Genomic DNA, 26666 nt, shown 5'->3' with positions numbered 1-26666 from the left:
ACTTTTGGTGATTTTTATTAGTGTTAGTCTTGATGTTTATACATGCATATGTTACTCTGTGACATTCTGCTGTTAAGTACTTTTCACTGTTACTACAATTACAGAGTCAGAGGACTACAAGGGACCCTGGACTTTATATATCCGTTCCCTCTGTTATGATAGATTATTTTCATTCATCTGAACAAAAAAGGTTATATTCTTTTGTCCTTTATTATTTTTGAGTATAAAAAGAATACTAAATTCTATTTTTTGATCCTTTTTGGGATGAGGGGCAACAAAGTATATGTAAATAAAAGTTTATTTTTATTAAAACAAAAAATACTTCATTATATCTAGAAGGAAGAATTGTTAAGTGGTTTGGGGGATATATTGTATTTCTTTTTGATAAAATTAGAATGTGTTTTCCCAGGCTTTATAAGAGAAGTACAAGCTTACAAATACTGGAAAATACAATGAAGAAAATTAAGTCATCTGTAATCTCATCAGTGAGAAATTAACTATTAATATTTTGTAATTTATCCCTTCCATTCTTTAATATACACATGTGTATACTTTTCTAAAATAGAATTGTATGTATTTTGTGACTTTTGTGCTATGTATGAGCTTTGTATCTTTGTATCTTTTCTCAGCATGTCTGAACACTTCCATGTTTTTATGTGATTGCATAGTATTTTGTTGCCGAAATGTAATGAAAAGAAGTTTAGTATAGTGGGCTCATGAGACACTTCTGGCTTCCAGTCCATGCTCTGCCACTTAACTAGCTATGTAATCTTGGGCAAGGTATTCTTTCTTCTTGTTTCTCAATGCTCTCATTTATCAAAGGGGCAATAATAATGCCCCTTTCATAGGTTTATTGTGAGGATTATAGCTATTAAATTATGCAAAACAATTAGAACAGGGCTTAACAATTAGAATAGTACGTTTATTATATAAATAATCATTGCTGTAATTTTTATAATTATTGATAAAGTATTATATCATGATTTCTTTAACCAGTTAACTAACCCCATTGTTAGCCTTCAAGTTGGTTTCAGGTGTCTCCTGTTGTAGCAAACGCCATGCTGAACGTCCTTTCTGTAAGCTTCTGTATACAGCTGTGATTACTAACGTAGGGTAAATATATTGAAGTGGAATTATCCCTTCAAGGGTTAATGTATGATTGGAGCTTTGATGTATACTGTTAACTGCTTTATGGAAAGCTCATAGCAGTTTATACTTTTTCTGTTAGGGTTTGGGAGTGTGTGTTTTACAAAGTTAAAAATAAATCTAGATAAGTTTTATCTACTCCAACCTTCATCTCTTGGATAATTCTCAGAAGTTTATCATTGTTACTATGGAAAGACTACATAGAACAGGTGTCCTCAAACTTTTTAAACAGGGGGCCAATTCACTGTCCCTCAGACCGTTGGAGGGCCAGACTATAGTTTAAAAAAAAAAACAACTATGACCAAATTCCTATGCATGCTGCACATATCTTATTTTGAAGTAAAAAAAAACGGGAACAAATATAATCACACCACTTCATCTGGCCCGCGGGCTGCAGTTTGAGGACCCCTGACATAGAATATTATTTCAAACAGTTTTGGATATCTGAAATGCCCTAGGAGTTTTACCAAAATTTATAGGGACCAGTTAAGATATTTAATTTGTCCCTTGCTAATATGTTGTGAAGAATTCACGGAAGCACTAGGCTAGATTATCTACCTCTGAACATTAAACATTCTCTCTCTTTTTTTTTTTTTTTTGAGACAGAGTCGCACTATGTCTTTCACCCAACCTCCAACTCTTGGGCTTAAGTGATTCTCTTGTCTCAGCCTCCTGAGTAGTTGGGACTACAGGTGCCCACCACAAAACCCAGGCAGTTATCATTGTTGTTTAGCTGGCCTGGGCTGGGTTCAGACCCGCCAACCTTGGTGCATGTAGCTGGCGCTGTAACCACTGTGCTATGGGCGCTGAGCCACATTGAATATTCTTAAGATTTTAAATTAAAGTCAATTAATACATGCACTCGTTGGAATATAGGTTAGATTCTTTAAAGGAGAGAACCCTCAAATTAATGGCTGAAATAAAAGAGATGATTACTCTCACAACAGTTTACTGGGAGCCATTTCTGGCAGATGGATCGACTGTGTTGTCATATCTGGCTTTCCTGCCTTGTCCAAAATGACCGACTCAAGGACATACAGACCTTTTCTTTCTGACTTGTGACTTGGGCCTTTCACTTTCTCTCACCTCCCATTGGCCATACACAGTTCTATGGCAATTTCTAGTTGCACATGACGCTGGGAAATGTCTCTAGATGGACAGAAATCTAGCTAAAATTCAGTGAGAGTCAGGTCCTATTATTAAAAGGAAAAAGGAGCAAATGGATACTGGAGGCGAATCATGAGTTGGGCAAAATTAGACAGTAAGGATTTCAAATCAAGGTGAAGATCAGTGACCTACTAGAAAGGTTAGAAATTCAAGAAGAAGGAATGCAAGTAGTCTGCAGTCATGAGCCAAAAGGTCAACATTGTTCATAATTTTTAAAATTGCAAATTAAAAACAAGATTGAGATTGTTTATCATCAGTTGAAAGTGTAGTGATATTGGAAAGGGCCTGGAGAAATAGATAACTGAAAGACGTTTTTAGGGCAGTTAAAATTATAGATCAAAAGTACTCATACCTTATTTATTCATTTATCTATTTATTTGTTTATTTAATTACTTATTCTTGCTCTGCTTTGTCCATATTGAGAATCATATCTTTTTTTTGAGACAGTCTTACTGTGTCACCTGTGGCAGCACAGCTCACGTCAACCTTGAACTCTTGGGCTTAAGCCATTCTCTTGCCTCAGCTTCCCAGGTAGCCGGGATTACAGGCACCCACCATAATGCCCTGCTGTTTTTATTTTTTTATTTTTTTATTTTTGTTGTTGCTGTTGATAAGCAGGCCTGGGCTGGGGTAGAACCCACCCGCCCCAGCACATATGGCCGGCACCCTACCTACTGAGCTGTGGGTGCCAAGGCGGGAATCATATCTTTTAATCCACCAATTTGCCAAACGTGCACAGACATATATACATACCCTGTTTCCCTGAAAATAAGACATCCTCCGAAAATAAGACCTAGCACATCTTTGGGAGCACACCTTAAAAATAAGACACTGTCTTATTTTTGGGGAAACAGGGTAGATACTAATGTAATTTTGAAAAACTGTAAAGAAAAATCTGGTCCATCACTAGAGAACTGCTTATGGAGATGATAGTACACCAATATAATGCAATACTCAGAACTTGATACATCTGTATTAGTGACTTGAAAATTTAGGATATTTATTCATAAAAATGGTAAATTTCAGAACAATATTTACAAGGAGAATGATCCATTTCTTATGGGACAAAATGTATATAATTGTTCAGAAGAACATAGAAATTGCTCTTGGCAATGGCTATCCCTGGAGAGTAGAAAACTTTATTTTGTATACTACAAAATAATCTTCTCGTGAGTAATTTTTTTTCTTTAATGAAACACCAAAATAGTACAACCACTCTCATTCTCCAAAATATTGGTTAATATTTTGTGGAAATCTCACTTACTACATGTTGTCTCATGCTCATCCATCTATTCAGACTGTTATCTGGAAATGTCTATTTTCTTGTTTTTTCATTAATTTTATGGATATATAATTTAGGTACAATAAATTGCATCCCGTTAGCCTGTACCAATCACCGAGTTTTAGCAGATGTGTACACCTGTGAAATGCCACAGTTCAGATGCAGAATATTTCCATTACTTTCAGTGATTCCTTGTGCCCCAAAGTGGTCTGTCCCCTCTGTGCTTCTGGCCACAGGCAACCACTGATCTGCTTTCTGTTACTGTGATTTTCCCTTCTCTAAAAGTTGATACAAATGCAGTCATACACCACAGTCTTTTGTGTTTAGTTTTTCATGAAGTGTACAGGTTTTTGAGATTCAGTATGTCATTGCATGTATTAGTGGTTTTTTGTTAATGACTGTGCATGAGCTTACTGAATACTGTTTATCTTTTCACCTGTTGTTCGGTATTTGTGGTGTTTCAAGTTCTTGTCTATTGCAAATAAAAGTTCTAAACTATCTTTTTGAACACAGTTCCACATTTTCACCAGTGAGTTTGAGTTGTTCCCATTCTTGCCAACATTTGCTTATGTTGGCCTTTATAATTTCAGATCTAAGGGGTCTATAATGGTTTATTTTCATTCTGGTTTAAATTTAAATTTTTCTTATGACTAAGGATGGCGAGCATTTTTGGATGTGTCTGTAGGCTGTCTACGTATCTTCTTTTGTGAAGTGTGTCCAAATAGTTTACCCATTTGTAAAATTGGGTGGTGCCTTTATTGAGGTCTAAGAATTCTTTTGATATTTTAAATAAAACTTATTAGTCAAATATAATACAAATTATAAACACTTTCTTCTTTTTTTTTACTTCAGAACATTTTATTTTTATGAATAAAAGCAGATAGTTGGCAAAAGAAAAAGCACACTTTTCTCAACAAGATAACCACATACTATAAAAGTAACAGGTCTTTTCCTATACATAAAAACAAAGGTCTTTATGTTACAGAAATCACTTATTACTTTTCGTGTCATGCCTTTTATTTACCTGACCAGTCTTAATGTCATCAATATCATTGTTAGGAATTACTTTACCAAGGTGAAGAAGACTTGTCCCTTTGAAATGAAATGTGAACAGATGATGAAATCATAGCGTAATGTGAACTTGTACAATACTTTTAGAAAGTTCAGCTGATTTGGGGTCTAGAGAGTGGGAGTCAAGTCTTTTTTTTTTTTGTAGAGACAGAGTCTCACTTTATGGCCCTCGGTAGAGTGCCGTGGCCTGACACAGCTCACAGCAACCTCCAACTCCTGGGCTTAAGCGATTCTCTTGCCTCAGCCTCCCGAGTAGCTGGGACTACAGGCGCCTGCCACAACGCCCAGCTATTTTTAGGTTGCAGTTCAGCCGGGGCCGGGTTTGAACCTGCCATCCTCAGTATATGGGGCCAGTGCCTTACCGACTGAGCCACAAGCGCTGCCCAGGAGTCGAGTCTTAACAATGAGTTAAGACATGTTGTTTAAAGTCAGAACTAGAGAAAGAGATGGTCATGTCAGTAAAATATATCGGTTGCTAAGCAATAGAGATACCTGTCTTTCCTTACCAGTCACCTAAAGCTCTCTTCTAAACCAATCTCTTTCTTCTCATACCTACCCTTTTCTATACTATTCTTCTGTTTTAAAAACTCAGCACAGTGTTGCGTATTTTAGGAAGAATCAACAGGCTGGTTCTAAATATTGAAACTTGAAATTACAAGTAGCATAGTGACTTGCTTTTTTTTGTATCACGAGAATTAAAGAGTTTTTAGGAACTCATAGTCTAGAACGGGGTTGGCAAACTGCGGCTTGTGGGCTGAGTCCAGCTTGATGCCTATTTTTATAATGGATGTAAATAAAATAAATATGTGTTTATGTTACATTTTAGCTGTGGCTGCTTTCATATATACAATGGTAGAATTAAATTGTTACAAGACTATCTGGCCCACAGAGCCTAAAATATTTATTAGTGTTACTTGGCCTATCACAGAAAAAGTTTACTAATCCCTGACCTAGGAGAAAAAAGTCCACTAACTTTTAAGCAATATAGTGAGTTATTTCTGTCTGGGAGAAAATTAAGAGTCACGGGTCATGTTAGTAAGGGGGAGTGTGCTGTCTAAGAAATTAAGGCGATGTTAAAGGCCTTCTTTCTTAATAGTGTACTTTATTCATTGAGACAGCATTGTGAACACACATACCAGCATCAGAAACAAGCATTTTATGTACTACCTACTTGAGTACTGAAGTTGGTCATCTTATAGTTGTATATGGTCCTCCATTAGTCTTCTGAAACACACTTTATAAATTTAACTGCCCATATTTCTCTCTCTCTCTTCTTGTACTGCCTCCCTGCCCTAAGAATAATACTAGAAAAATGAGAAGTCAGTTTAGACAATGTTACCAGGATTTGGCTTGGAGAACCCAGAATGAACAGAGATGGGGTTGGAGGTCAAGTAAGAAAATTATCCAAGCAATTTAAGAAGTCTCCTTTATTGTTGGTACTTGGTACTTGGAGGATTAGAAAAACCCTGAAGATGATTTGTCATTCTAGTAACCACCTTCTTTCAAGCTACGTAGGTATCTTTAGAGAAATGAGTGACATCAAGAATACAATAGCAGTTTCTTAGGTGAGCAGTAGTGACTATACCCTGTTTTTGGTAGTTTCAGGATATTATGGGCATATGAATGTTTTGGTTACATGAATTGTTTTTGTACAGTTTGATACAACTTTACAGGTACCTGTGCCCCTCACCTGGATAGTGTACATTGTACCCGTTACGTTTGAAGTTACCCCTTCCTCAGCTGCTCCCTCACACTTGCTTGGTTTCCATTGAGTTTTTCTACAAAATGTGCACGTGAGTGTTGATCAGTTTGTTCCAGTTTCATAGTGAGTACATGTGGTGTTTGTTTTTTCATTCTTGTGAAATTTCACTTAGGAGAATGGTCTCCAGTTCCATCCAGGTTCACCTCTGTTTTTTTTTTTTTTTTTAATTTGGCCGGGGCTGGGTTTGAACCCGCCACCTCCGGCATATGGGACCAGCGCCCTACCCGCTGAGCCACAGGCACTGCCCTCACCTCTGTTTTTTTAATGTCTTAGTAGTACCCCCCTGATATACATGTGCCACACTTTATTAATGCACTGATGTACTGATGAGCACTTAGGTTGGTTGCACATCTTTGTGATTGTGAATTGTGCTACAGTAAATAGGTGCATGTATCTTTTTGATAAAGTGCCTTTTTTTCCCTTTAGGATAAATACCCAGTAGAGGGATCGCTGAATCAAATGGTAGGCCTGCTTTTAGTTCCTTGAAGCCTCTCCACAGGTCTTTCCATAGAAGTCTTGCTAGTTTGCGGTCTTGCCAACAGTGAATAAATGTTTCTTTCTCTTCATCCATGCCAACCTCTATTGTTTGGGGATTTTTTTGGTTGTCACTGGAGTTAGGTGAAACTCACTGTGGTTTTGATTTCAGTTTTCTCTGATGATTAGAGATAGGGAACATTTTTTCCCATAAGTTTATTGGCCATTAGTCTGTCTTCTTTTGAAAAACGTTCATCATGTTTTTATGGATTTGTTTGACTTTTGCTTGCAGATTTGCTTGAATTCTTCATACATTTTGATTATCCCTTTATAGGGCTGACAGAGCATGCAAATATTTTTTTCCATTCTGTAGGTAGTCTGTTTGCTCTACTGCATTGTTTTCCTGGCTGTGCAGAAGCCTTTTAACTTAATCAGGTTCCATTTATTACTTATTGTTGTTGCTGTAGTTGCCTTTCTGGTCTTCTTCATACATTCTTTGCCAAAGCTGATTTCTTAAGAGTTTTTCCAACATTTTCTTCTAGAATTCTTAGTTTTCATGCCTTAAGTTTAAAGCATGAAATTAATTTTGGTAAGTGGTGAGAGGTACTGGCCTGTTTCAGTCTTCTACACATGGCTATCCAGTTCTCCCAGTACCATTTATCGAAAAACCATTCTTTTCCCCAGGGTATGTTATTGTCTGCTTTGTCAAAGATCAGATGGTAAATAAGTGGATGGTTTTATATCTGGGTTTTCTGTTCCAATCCATTGGTGTGTCTCTGTTCTCGTGCCAGTACCATGCTATTTTGGTTACTATAGCCTGGTACTATAGCTTGAAGTCTGGTAAAGTGCTGCCTCTTAATTTGTTCTTTTTGCTGAAGGTTGCTTTGGTAAGCTCAGTGTGCTGCAGGACTCCTAGAGGAAAGGTCTCTGTGGAAGCTTCAGCGTGGTTGCTGAATATCTCTCCTGGCAGTCGTGGGTGGGGAGTGAGAATGGAGAAAAAAAGTCTAGAAAATTTGAGCCCTACTCTATGTTGAACAGAGGGGGAAAGCAGTTACTGTGAGCCCTGGCTCAATCATCTCTCTGTAGCCACGGGCAGGAGAAAGGGAGGAAAAGAGCCTGAATGGAACAAGGCTGGCACTCTGGTCATCTCTATCCCTTTCTCCAGAAGGCAGCCCACCCAAAATGTCTAGGCTCTGGGTCATGCAGATCCCCTGAGACCCACTGGGCCCCTGTGGCTCCTACAGTATGGGCCGGACTTGGGAAATGTTTGTGTGGGAACAAGCGGGATGAAGACTGAGGGGCTGAAGCCCCCTGGGGAGGACCAATGTACAGGGTGGCTGGAGAAGCAGTCTGGTGCCTGCCATCTCAGCTTGGGTCAGTGGTTATGGGAAATGATCCCAGGGATATTATTGGCAGCCTGGTGCTTTGTCCTCAGGATACTCTCAGTTCACTTGGGGCAGCAGCTTTTGGGCTTGTGAAGGGAGAAGAGCTCTCCTGCAGCTTGGGAGCCCAGTGACTGCCAAGACCGTGGAGAAGGGAGAAATAAACCTGTCCGCGTGCCCTCTGGACTCCACGCCTCTTGGGGTATGATTTCTGCCATTATCTTGCTCCTTCGTTTTCTGCTCCATAACTTCTCCCCGTGGAATCTCTGGTAGGCTTTGGCACTTTTCCTTTGGAATTATACCACATCTGTGTGTGTGTTTTTCCTTTTTCATGTAAAGCTTTTCTTTCTTTATGAGACCGTCTGGCAGCTGATGTCTCGTGTCCACCATCTTGTCTCAAAACTTCTTTTGAATATAATCACTGACCTATTCTTACTATTCTTGATGCACCTCGTGTGGTGAGCAGTTTTGCTGGTTGGGTGAGTTAGACAATCTCAAATCTTTCATTAGTATCTTGCCAGGGTTTGTTTAGAATTTCTCTGCTGTCCCATTAGTGGCTTTGGTCAAATGCTTCAGGTATCCTTGGCCTTCACGTCGGTGTCCAATATTGCTCACCTTCCTGTTGTTCATCACTTACTGACCTGTGGTGGTTACTTTGAAATTCTACCTTGAGAAAATGATTCTGTAATAAAAATATAATGTTTATAGACAATAACAGTCATTCTTGAACATTTAAAACTGAGAAGTGCCAGGTAGGTATCTTACTCATTTTATCTTTAGAGATGCCATCTCACGTCCACCATCATTTTTACAAGTCTGAAACTCCAGCTTCCAGTTTTGTGTGATGAAAAATGATTTTTTTCTTCTTTTCTTAAATTATGACAAAGCCATGATTTAATTTATCAGATATAATTAATTATGACTTGGGGGTTGACTCATGGGGAGATGGCTTAGTGAGGAAGACACATTTGTTTGATCTTCTTTCTTCCCAGTTTGTATTTATTAGAAATAATCAGCATGTAAATTCAAGTATTATTTTTACTGCAGAATGATATTAAAATAGGGTTATTAACAAGGGCACATTTCACTTTGGATCTAAAATTTGATGATTTTAACCTCAAATGGGATATGTAAAATTGCTGTGCCTGCCAAGAAAACTTGTACAAATTTAAAATACTCTAATCTTTATAAACCAATAGCAATATATATACTTACTTCTGTTTCACTTATTTTTTAAGCTGCCAGTAAATTATCCTGTTAGCACATTAAAATGTTACTAAGTTTTTTACTGATACACGAAGGTAACTTTTTTCTGATTTGTTTCTCTTATGAATAAGATTTGGTACTTCTGAAGAGCTGTCAGTTGCCAAACCCAAAAATATGAGGGACAAAATTATTCTTTTACAGTTAAATTGGGAATATACCTTGCCTTATTACCATATTAGTTTGTTCTGACAAGGGCCATGTGTATTTTTAAGAATCTGAACATGCTTGTGAGGTTTAGTAGATAAACAAAAACTTCTTAAGGAAAAAAAATAAAAGCACTGTTGAAGTCATGTATATCTGTTAAAATCAGTTTCCCTTTTTATAGATGTGTTTTATGCTTCTGTTTAAAGTTACTGGTATGTATATAAATATTTAGAGCTGTAGATTTTAGTAGTAATAAAACTACTTAATTTTTCTAGCTCTCTTTTGGTCTATAAAAGCTTTCTTTTGCATTCTTTGTTTATGTATATATTTATTTAAAATGCCACTGTTTCTACATAGGTTTAATACTGGAATCTATACATAAAAGGCAACATGGAGGTATAATGAATGAACACACAATAAAATTCTTTCACTATTCCATTTAAAAATTGCAAAGACAATGTCTTTAGTTCATCTTTGTTTCATGTAAATATTATTTTCAATGTACCCAAAACAAATCATATTATTAAACTTTCTATAGAAAGCCCAAATACTTAGAATATTGTGTAATAGTTTTAAATTCTACTAAATATAGAATTATTTTAAAATATATACAAATGATGTGTTGTAATAAGTTTATGCATTCCATTCCTTCTTTTTTATTTTCTTTTTTTTTATTATTAAATCATAGCTGTGTACATTGATATGATCATGGGGCATCATTCACTAGCTTTACAGACCATTTACCAAGTTTCACATGTTTATGATTCAGTTGTTTCTCTCCACGGAAATCTTTAGTAAAAGGCAAAAGATTTATATGATTGGAGAGAAGCCCGAGTATATGCATTCCATTCCTATTGAGCTTCACACACAGTAGCCAAGACCTCCCTATTCTTTGTTGATTTGTGATTTGTTAATTTAAGTTTATAATTCTGCATTTATGTAATCTATGATTTTGATCAGGTATTTCTTTTTTTTCTTAATGTAAGTTTAATCATGGTAGCACAGCTAATTTTTGATTATCCATGATAAATGAGGAAAGAGCAGAGCATAAAAAGTTATCATTTAAAATAATTCTAAAATTTTATTTGGGCTAATATTTTTATTTACTTTTTTTCACTAGCAATTTCTGCAGCTTACCCAACCTCTTTAAAAAAACTTACAGTAGTATATCTATGAAGTAGCCAAATTGACAGCTTATATTGTCTCAGTTTATTAATCTGGTTTCTATTAGTGGTGCTAAGAATCAGTGTCTCATGACCAACGAGAGAAGAAGCGGGCTTAGATAATCCACATGCTGGATAACCTTGAAAAAACACAGCAAGCGAGCAGAGCATTTCATAGTGTTTTTCTCATTTATCTCAAGAATATATTATTCTGACAAAAAAATGCTGCTGGAGCATTTTAACATCATAATAAAATAAAATTTTTCATATTCTATCCAGGACCAATAGAAAGTACTCAATTGTAGTCATTAAAGTATTTTTTTCTGGTTCTAGTATATTTAAAAAATGAAGTAGTGCTTGAGATATTATGTAAGCCCTTAGTTATATTATTGGTATACTATGAAGTCCTTTTATTGTCATTTAAAAAAGTAATTAAATTTAAAAATCCTTATTGTATACTGTTTGCATCATAGGTATGGAAAAATCTGACCTTTAACTCTTTTACAAATTGAAATTGCCCTTTAAGACTCCTCGTATTTGTAACCTCAGTAATTCCAGCTAGGAAAACAGAAATCACATACTCAGAATGTAGCCTGGACTCAAATGATTACAGAATTATATACTTATCTTACTGCCCTCATGGACATTTAGATCAATTTATTTATGTTCCCTCTCTACCGTCAATATAGCTTCCAAGATCCTCAAAGGTGAAGAATGCATTCAGGCAATGTGTAGAGTTTTAAAAATTCCATTATCAAAAATCACTTCATATTATGAAGTTCATTTTAAGAGAGTTATTTTTATCTTAACGTATATTCATTTGCAACCAATACAATTTCTAAACTTTTTTGGTTTTGTAAAGATAATTTGACTGTAGTAATTGCTGTTTCTAAATTTTTCGTAGAGCTCTGTGGTAGAATCATACAATTAGTAATGTTCATTAAATGCTATAATTTAATTATCACTGACATTATTGTATCTCAAATCACTAAACTTCCTTAGATCACACTTGAGACTTTTCATTTCTTCTTTTAAAATGAAAAGAAAAACCACTCCCGAGGCACTCACACAATTTTCTTGTCCTGTAGTTTGAGCTTTCTTAGAACTTAAGCAGCTTTGCAAATGGCCGCTCACCACTTGTAAGTAGTGGTCAGATGACTTTTAAATAGCATTGAATTTATTCATGATTACTTGAATTGAGTGTGCTAGTAGGAAAAAAGAGAAAGATAGGTCTTTTACAGCTGGCATAAATCCCTTACTGTTAATAACTATGTCTGTTTACATTTTTCCGACTGTCCAGCACTTTTTAAAATTCACCTCATGCTGAGTTACATGCAGATCATTGTTTTAAAAATATTTTTGAAGAAATATAGCATTTTCTTAAAATGTAAAAAGTTAAGAAGTTTAATGTATCTTGAAGGAAAAATTCTGAGTATTCTAATAGCCTTTAAAAATAATCATTTATTTGCTAGGTAAGTTTTCTTCTACGCTCTATGAGACTGGTGGCTGTGATATGTCACTTGTGAATTTTGAACCAGCAGCAAGAAGAGCATCTAATATCTGGTATGTGTGAAGTCATATTAGGAGTATGTATATATTTGCATGTATTTGCCATATTTAATGTTTTTAGGCCTTTAAGTATAAAAGTTAACTTTTTTGTTTTTATAGTTTAGTTTTCTAACATACAAAATTGCATATATTTATGGTATACAACATGAAGTTTTGAAATAGTATACATTATTAAATGGCTAATTTGAGCTAATGAACATACATATTACTTCACATACTTTTTTTTTGTGGCAAGGACACTTAAAATCTGTTCTCTCAGTGATTTTCAAGTATACAATACATTGGTCAGGTGCAGTGGCTCACACCCATAATCCTAGCACTCTGGGAGGACCAGGCAGGTTGATCACCTGAGCTCAGGAGTTCGAGAACCAGGCTGAACAAGAATGAGACCCCATCTTTACTCAAAATAGAAAAACTAGCCTGCTGTTGTGGCGGCATCTGTAGTCCCAGCTACTTGGGAGGCTGAGGCTTGGGCCTAAGAGATTGAGATTGCTGTGAGCTGTGACACCACAGCACTCTACCCAGAGTAACAGAGTGAGCTCTGTCTCAAGAAACAAAAAAGTATATAATACTTTTGTTAACTATAGTCACCAGGTCAGATACAAAAGTTATTTTGAAGATATGTGTACATTGACTTTAATAAATTGTCATGGGCGGCGCCTGTGGCTCAAAGGAGTAGGGAGCCGGCCCCATATGCCAGAGGTGGCAGGTTCAAACCCAGCCCTGGCCAAAAACTGCAATAAATAAATAAATAAATAAATAAATAAATTGTCATACTGCATTTGTTTTCGAAAACTTAAGGTAGAATTCTTTTGCTATGGAAAAAAACAACATTATTTTTAAAATCAAAGCTATTCTGTGTTTAAAAAAATTAAATGAGAATGTCCTGTAGGTCTTACAGCATTTCCCTCAGTTTCAAACTTATCATTTGTGCTCTCTCTGTGTCGTATGATGTCAACAATCTTATCAGAAAACTATTTATATAATTTAGTCAAACCCATTAATTCTTTCTTTGTATAATTGTAAAATTTTATTTCCTTGTAAGTATTGTTCAAGTACCTTTTTAAAATACCAATTTTCATTTTATTTAAAATTTCTTTTATTAGCTTAAAAGAAGAATTTCTTAAAATATATGTCATAGGTTATCTTTATCTTCTTTTCTTTCCTTCCCTTAGGAAGGAATTGTAAGATAATGAGGCTAGAAGAAAAGTAAATAAGTAAAAGAAATTAAATTAGAAATCTTGATCTTACAGCTTAATTATGATTTTAGAATGTGTTAAAATTTTATTTTCTAAAATTTTTATCTTATTATTTGAATTGCTGCTTTGAAATTCATTATTGTATTAGCTCACTTTCTCTACAAGAGTTATTTGGTTTTTATTCTAGAACTTCAATTTAATAATGGGGTCACGTTTCTTTAAATGTTGCTCATCCATGGGCAGTTTACTTATATTTTAAGTTTTGAGGGACTAGTTAAAGCAACAACATCTTATAGTCATTCAGTTCAGCATGCTGAAAAGATAGAACATTTAGATAAGTATTTTCTTTAAGTTCTTTTAATCTAGTTTCAGAACTCACCCTCTCAAAAAATTATTAAATTTAATTGTTAAAAATTAGAGTGTTACCTAATCCTGTAACAGTGAAAATAATACAAGAATGGAAGAACAGAAGCACTGTTTTGTTTAGTGTAATTCAAGAGAACAATTCTCTACACCATAATATGGTAAAGCCTCAAAGTTTGAAATCCAAATGTGAGTGTACTGTGGAAGCTGAATTGTCACACCGGCTCTTATATGGGTAGCTTAAGTTTATTGTGTCTTTACTAGTTCCTGGCAAAATATGTTAATTGCTTTCTCTGTATTCTTTCATTTAAACATTTTCACAAGAATCTCATGATATAGGTACTTACATGTACTGGTGAGGAAGCTAGGATATCTGGAGGTTAGGTAACTTGTCTAAGATTACATTCACTTGCAGAAGAGATTGGAATGTAGACACTTGCACCTAGAAGCTGTGCTCTTAATCACAACTCTAGGAAAGTGCTAGTTTGTATTTTGAAGTTTACACGGAAAAGTGAAGATAGTGTAAATCTCATCTATTTGTTAAAGGATTTATAATATTTTTCTTTCTACTGTTTGACAGTTTATTCTTTAAAATCTCTTTCATTTTAGTGACACGGATTCTCATGTATCCAGTTCTACCTCAGTTCGATTTTATCCACATGATGTGGTAGGTTTTTCTTTATTTTCATAACATGATATATTTTTCAGATTAAATCTGAAATATACATCTATATAAATAGCTATAAAAATCAGAAAAATTGAAGTTAAAAATATTGATTTTTTTTTTAAAAAACTATGGCAAAATCACCTTTGCTGTACCCCAGGGGATCTCTTCTTGTGTGTTCCACTGTTAATTTAAGGTTTAGTTAGCAATAGTTATGAACAGTAATTATACATATTGAGGTTATGTAAAGGACCATTTACTCTCCAACATCATAATCTGATGTAGCATTTTTAATTGTGCCATTTTGCAACCTTACTTTAAAAATGATTTATAATATTTAAAGTAGTTTCTTAACTATTTGCTGTTATTAATATAATAGTGTGTGTGTACAAAGCTTAGTAATGACAATACTATATAAAAAGTATGCCGTGTGAGATACAGTGTGAGCAGGGCGCCGACCCCATATACCGAGGGTGGCGGGTTCAAACCCAGCCCCAGCCAAGCTGCAACAAAAAAAATAGCCGGGCATTGTGGCGGGCGCCTGTAGTCCCAGCTACTCAGGAGGCTGAGGCAGGAGAATCACCTAAGCCCAGGAGTTGGAGGTTGCTGTGAGCTGTGTGACGCCACAGCACTCTACCCAGGGCAATAAAGTGAAACTCTGTCTCTACAAAAAAAAAAAAAGATTTATAATATTTAAAGTAGTTTCTTAACTATTTGCTGTTAGTTATTAATATAATAGTGTGTGTGTACAAAGCTTAGTAATGACAATACTATATAAAAAGTATGCCGTGTGAGATACAGTGGAGATTTTTTAAAAATAGCACTGCTTTTGCCATCAGTATGTATATATATATATAATATATTCAAGCTGGAAAAGACAAAATGGTTAAAAATCCTTATAAACTACAAATATGGATACATGTAGATGAATGTAGTGCAAAGGGATTAATTTTTAGTGGCTTCCTGAAGGTCAATTGCAAGTAGGGTTTTAAGACAATAGATCTGATTTGGCCTAGAGCAGTGGTTTTCAGCAGTGGATATTTGGCAATGTCTGGAAACATTTTTGTTTGTTACTACTGGGGCATACTCACTGGTAACTATTGGCTATAGGCCAGGGATGCTGTTAAACATCTTACCATGAACTGCACAGCTTCCACAACAAAGAATATCTGGGGCAACATGTCTATAGTGCCAAAGTTGACAAACTCTTGTAGAGTATAAGAAAAAAGGTGTTTTGGGAAGTGTTTGTCAGTGCTTAGACATAGAAATGGCTTTGTTATATACAAGAAGCAAATTTTCTTGACAATATCCATATATGTGTTTGAAAAATAAAGACTCACTGTACTTTTTTGCTGTAGTGTATTTCTGGAAATTCCATAGGAAAGCAAAAATGGGAAGATGATTATTTTCAACTTTTAAATGGTATGAGCCTTAAGATAGCAAAACGCTACCTAATACTATGCCAGATACAGTAAACTTGTGGTGCTTTCAGAGGAAGAGGAGGCTGGTGAATTGATACATGGATGAGTTAAAGCTAAAAAGGAATGTAGTACAGTAATTTCTTATATAGCCTCAGGTGAGCAGCCTGCCAAAACAATTGAGAATGAGGGATTTGAACATAGTAACAACAGTGGTAAGAGACTGTGGGAAGACATGAGAGTAGAAAGCATTGGATCTAATTCTGTGGAGTTCACATTTGAGACTAATAATGAGGCTCATAGCTCAATGAGAAAAGACACAGATGGTCAAGGAGAAGAGTAGCCACTACAGAGTCACTGTGAGTGATTTTAGTGGATTCACTTGCTGTACAGTTACCAGATCTTAAGGTTTTAAATATGTCCCTAATAAAACCTTTTCCAAACGTCTGTTGATTAATTCACTTTGTTTTAGTTCACTTCTTGTTGTTGCCTTCTGTAGTTTCTAATGATCATCATACATTCACAAGGAGTGGACTGGAGTAGAGATACTTGATAAGCTGATTGAGTAACTCTTGAATTATGATTTGACTGAAGAGATTTTAAGCCTTTTAATGCTGACTTTCTTTCAGCTCTCTCTCCCACAGATTCGATTGAATAGACTATTGACCATTGATACAGATTTGTTGGAGCAACAGGACATTGATCTAAGCCCTGACTTGGCAGCTACTTATGGTCCAACAGAAGAAGCTGCCCAAAAGGTTAAACACTATTATCGCTTTTGGATACTACCCCAGCTATGGATCGGCATAAACTTTGACAGACTCACACTTTTGGCCTTGTTTGATAGGTGAGACTATAAAGTGATACTAATGATATGCACAGATTTTATTTTTAAGTTGAAATGTCCTTTATTACTCAATGAGGTTTTTACTTGGTTATCATGTTGGAAAATGTTTTCTACTTTTGTCCTCTTGAGATAAAATTTAAGGTAATAGAGCCTCCAAGTATCGACTCTCTTAAATTCATTAAATACCTTTTTGTTGCAATTTTAATATGTTTATACAAAGATGTCTTTCTTATTATCAATAAGACTCACACAACTAGTACTTAAAAACCAGACAGTGTGAAATGTTGATGCTCTGAAATATGATCCTAGGTATATAAACATTATAAGAGGAAACTTCTGTTTCCCTGTTTCTTAGTACTGCTTTCTAATGGTAAACACATTGGAGTACTGTATTACAAACTTGATAGCCAGCAGCTCCTTCCAGTCAACATGTAGTAATAGGACTAGACTTAACCTCCCATGTGAAACAACAAAAAATAACAAAATACACCTAACAGTGGTTTTCAAAGCATTGGTGATGAGATACCAAAGGATGGTAATCTCTGAGAGATGGCAAGCAGATAATGTGAGGCCTAGCACGGCCCCAACTTAATGACTTGAGAAAGTTCCTATACTGCAACACAGACTTCCTGAGTTGAGGAAATCGTGCTGAGGGTCCAGGGAGACTACAACAGCTAGAACCATAGGACAGAACATCAGAGAGTAGAGAGCTTCTTAGAGAGAGAATCTTAGAGGTCTGCAATGAATCTCCTTGACTGTTCAGCAGAATATGAGTAAGTTCATATATGTGAGGAAAGTATCTGAGACCAGGGAAAGAGCCATATGAAAGGATTAGATAGTTCCTGGCACTCACACAGTGCTGGGAATAATGCATATTCCCACCAGCCAGATTGGAGACATTGATAATTTACATTTTACTGTCTGTCCCTGTGTAGAATACTCAGGAAGATTTTCCTCAGTAGTGGGGAATAATTACCCCCAACATTAGCACTTCTTCAGATCAACTGGTTTCCAAGTAACATAACAAAACCTAAGAAGAGTTATGGAAATTCAGAGATATCCAGCACCCAAGAAGTTAAGATTCACAATGTCTAGTGTCCAGTCAAAGATGACCAGGTATGCAAAGAAGTGAGATATGACCTGTAATGAGTAATAATAAATTGACACCAAATGGTTAGTTGGCATAGATATTAAAATGAGCAGATAAGGACATTAAAAGTTAATAACTATATTTCATATGTTTAAAAAGTTAAGTACAGAGGATATTTTTTAAAAGTCACAAATCAAACTTATAGAATTGAAAACAACCGTGTCTAAGATGAAAAATACACTAAATAGGATTAATGGTAGATTATATTATTACAAATTAGTGAACTTGAAGGCATAGCAATGGAAACTATTGTGAATAAAACAGAAAAAAACTTTTCCTCACTGCTGTCTCCAGTGAAAAGAGCATAAAAGCAAGATGAAAGTAAGCTGTAGAACAAGAGAAGACAAGGAGACAGAAAATTTTGAAGAAATAGTGGTGGAAAACATTGGAAGATTGATGAAAGCTATATACATATACACATCCAAGGAGCCAAGTGAACCTCAAGCATAAGAAACATCAAGAAAACTATACCAAGGCATACAATTGCTCAAAACTAGTGATAAAATAAAAATTATGAAAGAAAGAAGAGATGTTTTGTATAAAGAAGCAAGGATAAGGAAGATACCAGTTTTATTGTTGGAAATAATGCAAGTGAGAAGAGGGTAGAGCCACATCTTTAAAGTATTGAAAGTGTGGGTGTGTTGGGTCTGTCAGCCTAGAATTCTATACCCAGCAAAAACATCTTTTAAAAAAGAAGGTCACATTTTCCGCCCAGGAAAAAGAGGAAGAATTCTTTATGCATAGACCCATATTATAAAAAAATGTTGAAGGATCTCTTCCAGTAGAAGGAAAGTGATATCATATGGAAATATGGACCTTCCCAAGGAATGGAGAGTACTAGAACTGGTTGAGTACATGGATAAATGTAACATTTTCTTCATCAATGAAATCTCTTTAAGAGATAATTGACTACTTAAAAATAGTGACAGTATATTATGTGGTTTGAACCATATATAAAAGTAAAATTTATGACAATAATAGCATCAAGCCTAGAAAAGAAGAAATTAAAATATACTACTGTGATTTTCTTATATGTGAAATGGTATATCATCACTTGAAGGTAGACTGTCTATTATAAACTCAAAGCAACCACTAAAATTATAAGATTTACAGGTAATATGTTGAAAAGGGGGATAAAATAGATTATAAAATTACTTTTAATCTACAAAGAGGCTAAAAAAGGAAAAAGATTGAAGAATAGTTCAGACAAAAAGGAAACAAATAACAAAATGATAGAGCAAGAAATAATCAGATTCAATTAAAAGAAAATAAGAGTTTATACTGCTTATAAGGGTGGTATTTTAAATGTAAAAATAAAAGTAAAAAGATGAGGAAAGGAAATCCAAAAATAAGGAACCACAGCTGCTCCAGATGAGAAGGAATCAGCAAAAGAACTCCAGAAGTGTGAGGAATCTGACCCAAAGGACATTCCCAAAAAGGAACCACCACCTCTCTAGCAATGGGTACCAACTAAATCAGAATATTGAAATGTCAGATAAAGAATTCCAAGTATGGATTGTGAATAAGCATATAATATATGAGAAATATGAGAGAAAATGGAAACCAACACAAAGACATCACAGAGAAAGTTCAGGAAATGAATGAAAAATTCACCCAAGAAATTGAACTGTTAAAAAAAAATCAAATAGAACTTCTGGAAATGAAAAATTCATTAAAGGGATTACAAAGCACAGTGGAAACTCTTCAGAATAAACTAGAGCAGGTGGAAGAAAGAATCTCAGAGCTTGAAGACAACACCTTTGAGTTAAGCAAATCAGTAAAGGATAAGCCACAGGAAATTAAGAGGGATAGACAAAGCCTACAAGAATATGGGGTTATGTAAAGATGCCAAACATAAGACTTTTGGGCGTGGGCATCTTTGAGGGTGAAGAAGAAAACACGTACGTGTTAGAAAACCTATTTGAGGGGATAATTGAGGAAAGCTTCCCAGGTCTTGCTAGAAATTTAGGTATTTAGATACAACAAGTGCAATGAACACCTGGGAGATTCATCACACAGAGGTGGTCACCATACCACATGGTCAACAGGCTAGCCAAAATTAACAGGAAGGAGGAAATCCTGCGAGCCATAAAGTAAAAACATCAGGTAATGTACAACAGAAAACTCATCAGGCTAATTGCAGACTTCTCAGCTGAGACCTTATAATCCAAAAGGAACTGGGGCCCCATCTTTAGTCTTCTTAAACAGAATAATGATCACCCTATAATTTTGTATCCTGCAGAACTAAGTTTTTTATATGAGTGAGACACAAAAGAGTTTTTCAAATGAGCAAGCATTAAGGGAATTAACTATTAAGACTGGACCTGCCCTGCAGGAAGTACTTAGATCTGTATTATACATGTATCAACCCAGTAGAAACACACTGGTATAAAATCACCAAAAACTAAAGCTCAGAGCCCATTTAAAAAAAAATAATGGCTGAAGAAGTAAAACAAGGTAATACAGTTGTATCCAACAGGATGAACAGAAATATATCCCACTTATGAATTATTTCAATAAATGTGAATGGCTTAAATTCTCCATTCAAGAGACATAAGCAAACTGAGTGGATAAAAATATAACAGCCAAGTATCTCCTGTCTCTAAGAAATGCATCTGATTCACAAGGACTCATTCAGACTCAAGGTGAAGGGAGGAGAAACTATTTCATGCAAATGGAAATAAAAAGAAAAGGAGGTATATCCATTCTCACATCAGATAATATAGACTTCATATCAACAATAGTAAAGAGAGACAAAGACATTCATTATATAATGGTAAGAGGAGCAAGTCATCAAGAATACATAACAATCTTAAATAGTTAATGCACCTAACACAGGTGTGCCCAGCTTCATAAAGTAGATTCTATTACAACTAAACAAAGTGATAAACGCCAACATTATAATTGCTAAGGACTTCAGTTCACTGTCCCTCAGACTGTTGGAGGGCTGGACTATAGTTTAAAAAAAAAACTGTGAACAAATTCCTATGCACACTGTACATACATATCTTATTTTGAAGTAAAAAACAAAATGGGAACAAATACAATCACACTGCCTCATGTGGCCTGTGGGCTGTAGTTTGAGGACCCCTGTGCTGCAGAAATGAATAAACACGGAACTTAAACAATACTCTAGAGCAACAGGGTTCAACCGACATTCACAGAACATTCTATCCTAGAACTATAGAGCATAAATTTTTCTTATTAGCACATGGAACATTCTTCAGAATTGATCACATCTTAGGCCACAAAACATGTCTCAACAAATTTAAAAAAATAGAAATTATACCACATTTCTTCTCAAACCACAGTGGAATAAAATTAGAAATCAATTCCAACAGAAACATTTATACACAAAGTCATAGAAATTAAACACTCTATTGCTGAACGATTATTGGGTCAAGGTGGAAATTAAGGTGAAAATGAGAAGTTATCAAGATCTGTGGGATTCAGCAAAAGTAGTCCTACAGGGAAAATTCATTTCCTTAAACACCTATATCAAAAAGTCAGAAAGATTACAAATCAGCAATCTAATGAACTGTCTCAAGGAACTAGAAAATGAAGAGCAAACCAATCCCAAACCCAGTTGAAGAATCAAAATATTTAAGGTCAGAGCAGAAATAAATAAAATTGAAAACAAACAAATAATATATAAGATTAATGAACCAAAAAGTTGGTTCTTTGAAAAGGTAAACAAAATTGATAGACCTCTCACTACATTAACCAGAATTGAAAAGACCCAGACAAGCTCAATCGAAACTAAAAAAGAAGATACTACAACTGACACCACATTGCCAGGTCCTCTGGCAGTGGCAGTTGAGGGAAGATCGGGGCCAACCCGATCTCGTCCCAGGGGCTGAGCGGGATGGCGAGTGTCGGCAGCTCGAACAGGAACACACGGAGCTCGGAGTCTGAAGAAGCAGGAATTCAACTTTATTGCGTCAAGGAGCCACTTATTTAGGGCATGGGGAAGGGGCGGGGAAAGGAGGCGGGGGATGAGGTATGTGAAATGGTGTGATGGGTGGTAAAACAGGGTTGGGCCTGTCATGGTACCATGTTGGCCATATCTAGGTAGAGGCAGTTTCAGGCCAGGCCTTGCTGAGTCATTGCTACGTGGAAGTAGCTCGCTGGATCTACTTCTAGTCAAGCTTGGGAAGTTGCAGTGGGCCTCAGGCACATGGCAGGGCCCAACAGTTCCCCCCCCCTTTTTTTTGTATGGCGGAAAAACATAGTCCCTGTCTTAGGTTGCCTGCTCTTGCAGTTTCAGTCTTACCCGTCATGGGGATACAAACGTCAACGGTTTAGTCCCTGTCTTAGGTTGAACTCTGAACGCAGAGTGATCTTACCCGTCTTTGGGTACTATGAATGTAATCCACTGTGCAGCCTCTCCATATCCTGTCTTAGGTTGTCCCAGTTTTGGGATCTTACCCATCATCAGTGCTATGGAGGGCGGTTAAAAATAATAGTTAGATTCGTGGTTAATGAGCTGGTGATATCGGACCTCGACCTGATTTAAGATTATTGCCTCTAACCTTTTTAATAGGGTCCAAAGGTGATAACTAACATAAGGGTAAGTAAGGGTCAGGGGAAGAAGGTGGGTAAAAAAACAAAACAAACAAAAAAAAAAAACATGTAGGCCCATTCTAAAATTTCTTTTCTTCTCTTTTCCAAATCATCTTGGAGTGTTTTGATCTTGTTTTGCACGATCCCAGATCTGTTGGCATAAAAGCAGCACTTCTTCTGCAAAAATAAACAGATGCCTCCCTAGATGCTATGAGACTCCGGATAGCGTTGGGGTCGTCCATTCCCTCGTCACTGGGAGGATGAACATCATTAGCATCATCAGCAGTGGAAGCAGTTGCTTCCTCATTGGGTGTTCCTTCTGGGGGGGAGTAGAAAGACACTTCTCAGGGGCATTAGACCCCCTGGATAAATTAAGGTTATCCCCTTCTTGTTGGGGCAAGTATTTAAGGTTTCTTGCCGGAACCCAAATGGGTTTTTTCTCGTTTTGAGGGAAAACACATCTGAAACCTCTCCCTGCTGTAAGGAGTGGGTCTGGTCCTCTCCATCCTCCCGTAAGCGGATCTCGCCTTCGGACCCAGATGGAACTATAGGTCACTGATGAAGACCAATGCTTTTGAAAGGGAGATAAGTGTGGGTCTTCTTTGGAAAAATTTAAGATATTTAGTGTGAATAGAGCCTTTTTCAATTGATCGTGAGGGGGTATAGACTCCCCCTTTTGTTTTTGTAATTGATCCTTAAAGGGTTTGATTGACTCTTTCAATGATACGATGATAGCTTGACCTTGGGGGTTGTGCGGTATGCCAGTGGAGTGTGAAATTTTCCATGTTTGTAGGAAATTTGTAAAGGATTTGCTTGTAAAGCAAGGGCCATTGTCAGTTTTAATTTGATCAGGTAGACCAAGGGTAGCGAAACATTGGAGCATATGGCTAATGGCATGTTTAGTTTTTTCTCCAGCATGTGCTGACGCCCAACAGGTGCAGGAGAAGGTGTCAATGGACACGAAAATGTATTTAAGTTTCCCAAAAGGGACATAGTGAGTAACATCTATTTGCCATAGATGATTGGGTCGAAGGCCTCGGGGGTTGGTGCCCGAGGTCTGTACAAGGGGAACTTGAAGGAAAGGCTGGCATGACTGACAAGTACGAATGATTTTTTTCAGATCCTTAACAGGTATGTGGGGATACTTGTGTTTAAGCCCTCTCCAACTGATATGAATTAGTTGGTGAAATTGTGTTGCTTCTGTTACTGTATTGCATTGTGGCATGGAGGCTAGCTGATCTGCTAATTTATTGCCTGTAGCTAAAAATCCTGGTAGGTTTTGATGTCCTCTAAGGTGTTGTAAGTAAATTGGATTGGTTCTTTGTTTGAGTAGAGTTCTAACCTGGATCATTAATGGGGATATGGGATTGGAATCTAATTTAATATGAGCCTCTATTAAATTGGGTAGTAGGTTGACTACATAAAGGCTATCTGAAAATAGGTTAAAGGGTTCAGGTATGGAATTAAGGGCCATGACAATAGCAAAAAGTTCTTTGAATTGAGCCGATCCTTCAAGCTCATGTAGGATGGATTTTAAGGGGGTGGGTTTTTGATCTTGCACTAGGGGAGGATAAATAATAATGGAAGCTCCTAGGTGCCCTCCGTCTGTAAAGACCTTGAGGAAGGTGGGATTAGGATGCAGGAGAAAAAGTTGTGGTTTCCAAGTTAGTTTGGCAAAGGAGATCATGCATTTGTAAGGACCGTAGTGACAATCAATTCGGCCTGAGAATCCTTCAAGCGCCAGTGCAATTCTATCGTTATTTCTCTGAAGCCAGGAAAAATCTGAGAGTTTATATGGGGTGATGATGGAATGGGGTTCAATGCCAAACAATCTGACTGTTATGTCCTTTCCTTTAACTATGCGGTTGGCAATCTGATTGTTTATGGAATGGACTCTAGGGACTCCTCCCACCAAGAGATGAATCCATTGGATAGGCTCCCCCTTTGGGGCTAAGAGGGCGGTACATAAAGTTTCTCCGGGAAAGAGGTAGAGGATAAGGGGTATGTGGGGATTGAATCTTTTTAAAGAAGCTTGGTTTATGGATTGTTGAATTTTAGTCAGTATATGTTGACAGTGAGGTGGTAATGTTATTTGAGAGGTTAAATCTAGGCCTTTTAGAAGATTATACAGGGGAATTATCTCCTCAGTGGAGATAGGGATCCAAGGTCTTAGCCAATTAATTTCCCGGAGTAATTTCTGCAGCTGGGGCAAACTATAAGTTTCTTGAAGGACCAGTTGGGGCTTAATAGGGGAAACTGTATCTAGGGAGAGGACAGACCCCAAGATTTTAAATGGGGGGATGGTTTGTATCTTTTCAGGAGGTATTTGAAAATTATTCTGGCGGAGGATAGCGAGGCATTCAGTGGTGAGTTCTTGGAGGTTATCTGAATTGTGGCTTCCTAAGATTATATCATCCATATAAATGTAGAATAGTATGTTAGGTCGCATTAGTAATGAAGTGAAGATGTGTGTCAAATAACATTGACAGATAGGGGGGCTATTAGCCATTCCTTGGGGTAGGACCGTCCACTCAAATTTTAAATCTGGCCCTCGGAAATTGGTTGAAGGTATGGAAAAGGCAAACCTTTCCATATCGTTTGGATGGAGGGGAATAGAAAAAAAACAATCTTTAATGTCTATGACTGTGAGGTGGTAAGCTGTGGGAATTGCGGGAATCCAGGGGAGACCTCTCTGGGGGGGTTCCGAGAGGGATCATCCTTTCATTTATTTTTCCGAGGTCTTGTAGGAGTCTCCAAGAGCCATTGGGCTTCTTGATTATGAATACTGGAGAGTTCCAAGGGCTAGTAGATGGTCTTAAATGCCCTTGGTCTAACTGTTGGTTGACTAACAATATTACTGCCCTCTCTGTTTTTGTTGAAATTGCTTTTCAAGTTTATCTTCGGGGTGATCATCCTGAGAGTTGTTATGGTCGGTGGTGATAAATGCCTCCGCCTTACCTAAAATGTCTTGACCCAGGAGATTGGCGGTTAAGCCTGGGACCACAAGCGGACACACCGCCCCATGGTTTCCACTAGGGTCCACCCAGGGGAGCCAGGCGTTGGTCTCCCAGGAGGTAGATTGGCCACCCACGCCTAACAGGGGTGGTCCAGGTATTAGCTGCCAAGATTGGGGTACTTCCTCTTTCCTGATAACTGTGCGGTCTGCCCCAGTATCAATGAGGAATTTGGAGGATTTATCTCCAATTGTAAGGGTTATTTTTGGTCTCATGCCCACAATTAGGGGAATGGTCCAATGAGTTTGTACTGGTCTGCTCCCCTTTTTTAACGGGGCTGGGGATAGCCCCGCAGGGAGTTTAAAGGCTCACCTTTGAGATTGAATTTGGATTTGCAATCCTGGGCCCAATGAAAGCCTTTTTTACAGCGAGGGCAGGGGGTGCGGGGGCCATTCCCCCCCCTGGGTCAGGGGGGCGTTTGGTTTGGTTAGGACATTCCCGCTTGAAGTGGCCCTCTTTACCACACCTGAAACATGTCCGCTTGCCTGCAGTAGGGGCTAATCGAAGGGCATTAATAAGTGTTTGGAGTTCTTCCTGGCGGTCTGCCTGAAGTGCCGAAGCCATCACCCTTGCTTGATGAGACGTGGAACCAACATCTCGAGTAGCTATGATCCACCTCTCCATCGCCTGGTTTCTTAACCCGGTGCAGGTGAGCTTACAATCAGTGGTCATGCCATCCCAGACTAAAGAACGGACAAATGGGTCCCGTAACTCTCCAGCAGGGAACTTTCTTTTTAGGCTTTTTTGGACTCTGTCTATAAAGGTGGAGAGTTCCTCTGTGTGTTTCTGATTGATTTCCGCTATGGGGGATTCAGTGGGGCCCTCGTCTAATTTCTTCCATGCAGCTAGCCCACTGGCTCTGACTTGATCTTGGTAAGGAGCAGGAATAGCTGCCTGCTGGAGACCAGTGGAAAATTGATCAGTCGTACCATAAAGCATGCCATAAGTTATGGGTATGGGAGGTTGGGCGCTCTGATTACGTTCTCCCCGAACAGGCACTCCTCCTGGAAGTAGGCCGTTCC

At 37.2% G+C, this 26666-nt stretch overlaps 1 protein-coding gene and 1 non-coding gene across 5 annotated transcripts in view; one reads left to right on the top strand and one right to left on the bottom strand.

Moving 5' to 3' along the window:
- Nucleotides 1-26666, top strand: part of PCNX1 (pecanex 1) — a 226695-nt gene that overhangs the window by 102858 nt on the left and 97171 nt on the right. For 3 of the 4 annotated variants that reach the window (XM_053601578.1, XM_053601580.1, XM_053601579.1), the window contains 3 exons: nt 12330-12420; nt 14598-14655; nt 16700-16917. In XM_053601578.1, coding sequence (XP_053457553.1) covers nt 12330-12420; nt 14598-14655; nt 16700-16917 — 367 coding nt within the window. The remainder of the gene's footprint in view (nt 1-12329; nt 12421-14597; nt 14656-16699; nt 16918-26666) is intronic. The other variant, XM_053601581.1, reaches the window with a different exon arrangement.
- On the bottom strand, nt 10416-10532 carry LOC128594982 (U5 spliceosomal RNA). Its single transcript, XR_008382678.1, has one exon. It is a non-coding gene; the product is annotated as a U5 spliceosomal RNA (small nuclear RNA).

The sequence above is a fragment of the Nycticebus coucang genome, chromosome 9 (assembly GCF_027406575.1).
Source record: "Nycticebus coucang isolate mNycCou1 chromosome 9, mNycCou1.pri, whole genome shotgun sequence".
Lineage (NCBI taxonomy): Eukaryota > Metazoa > Chordata > Mammalia > Primates > Lorisidae > Nycticebus > Nycticebus coucang.
The sequence above is the reverse complement of the archived record's forward strand: the minus strand, read 5'-3'. Positions and strand labels throughout refer to the sequence as shown.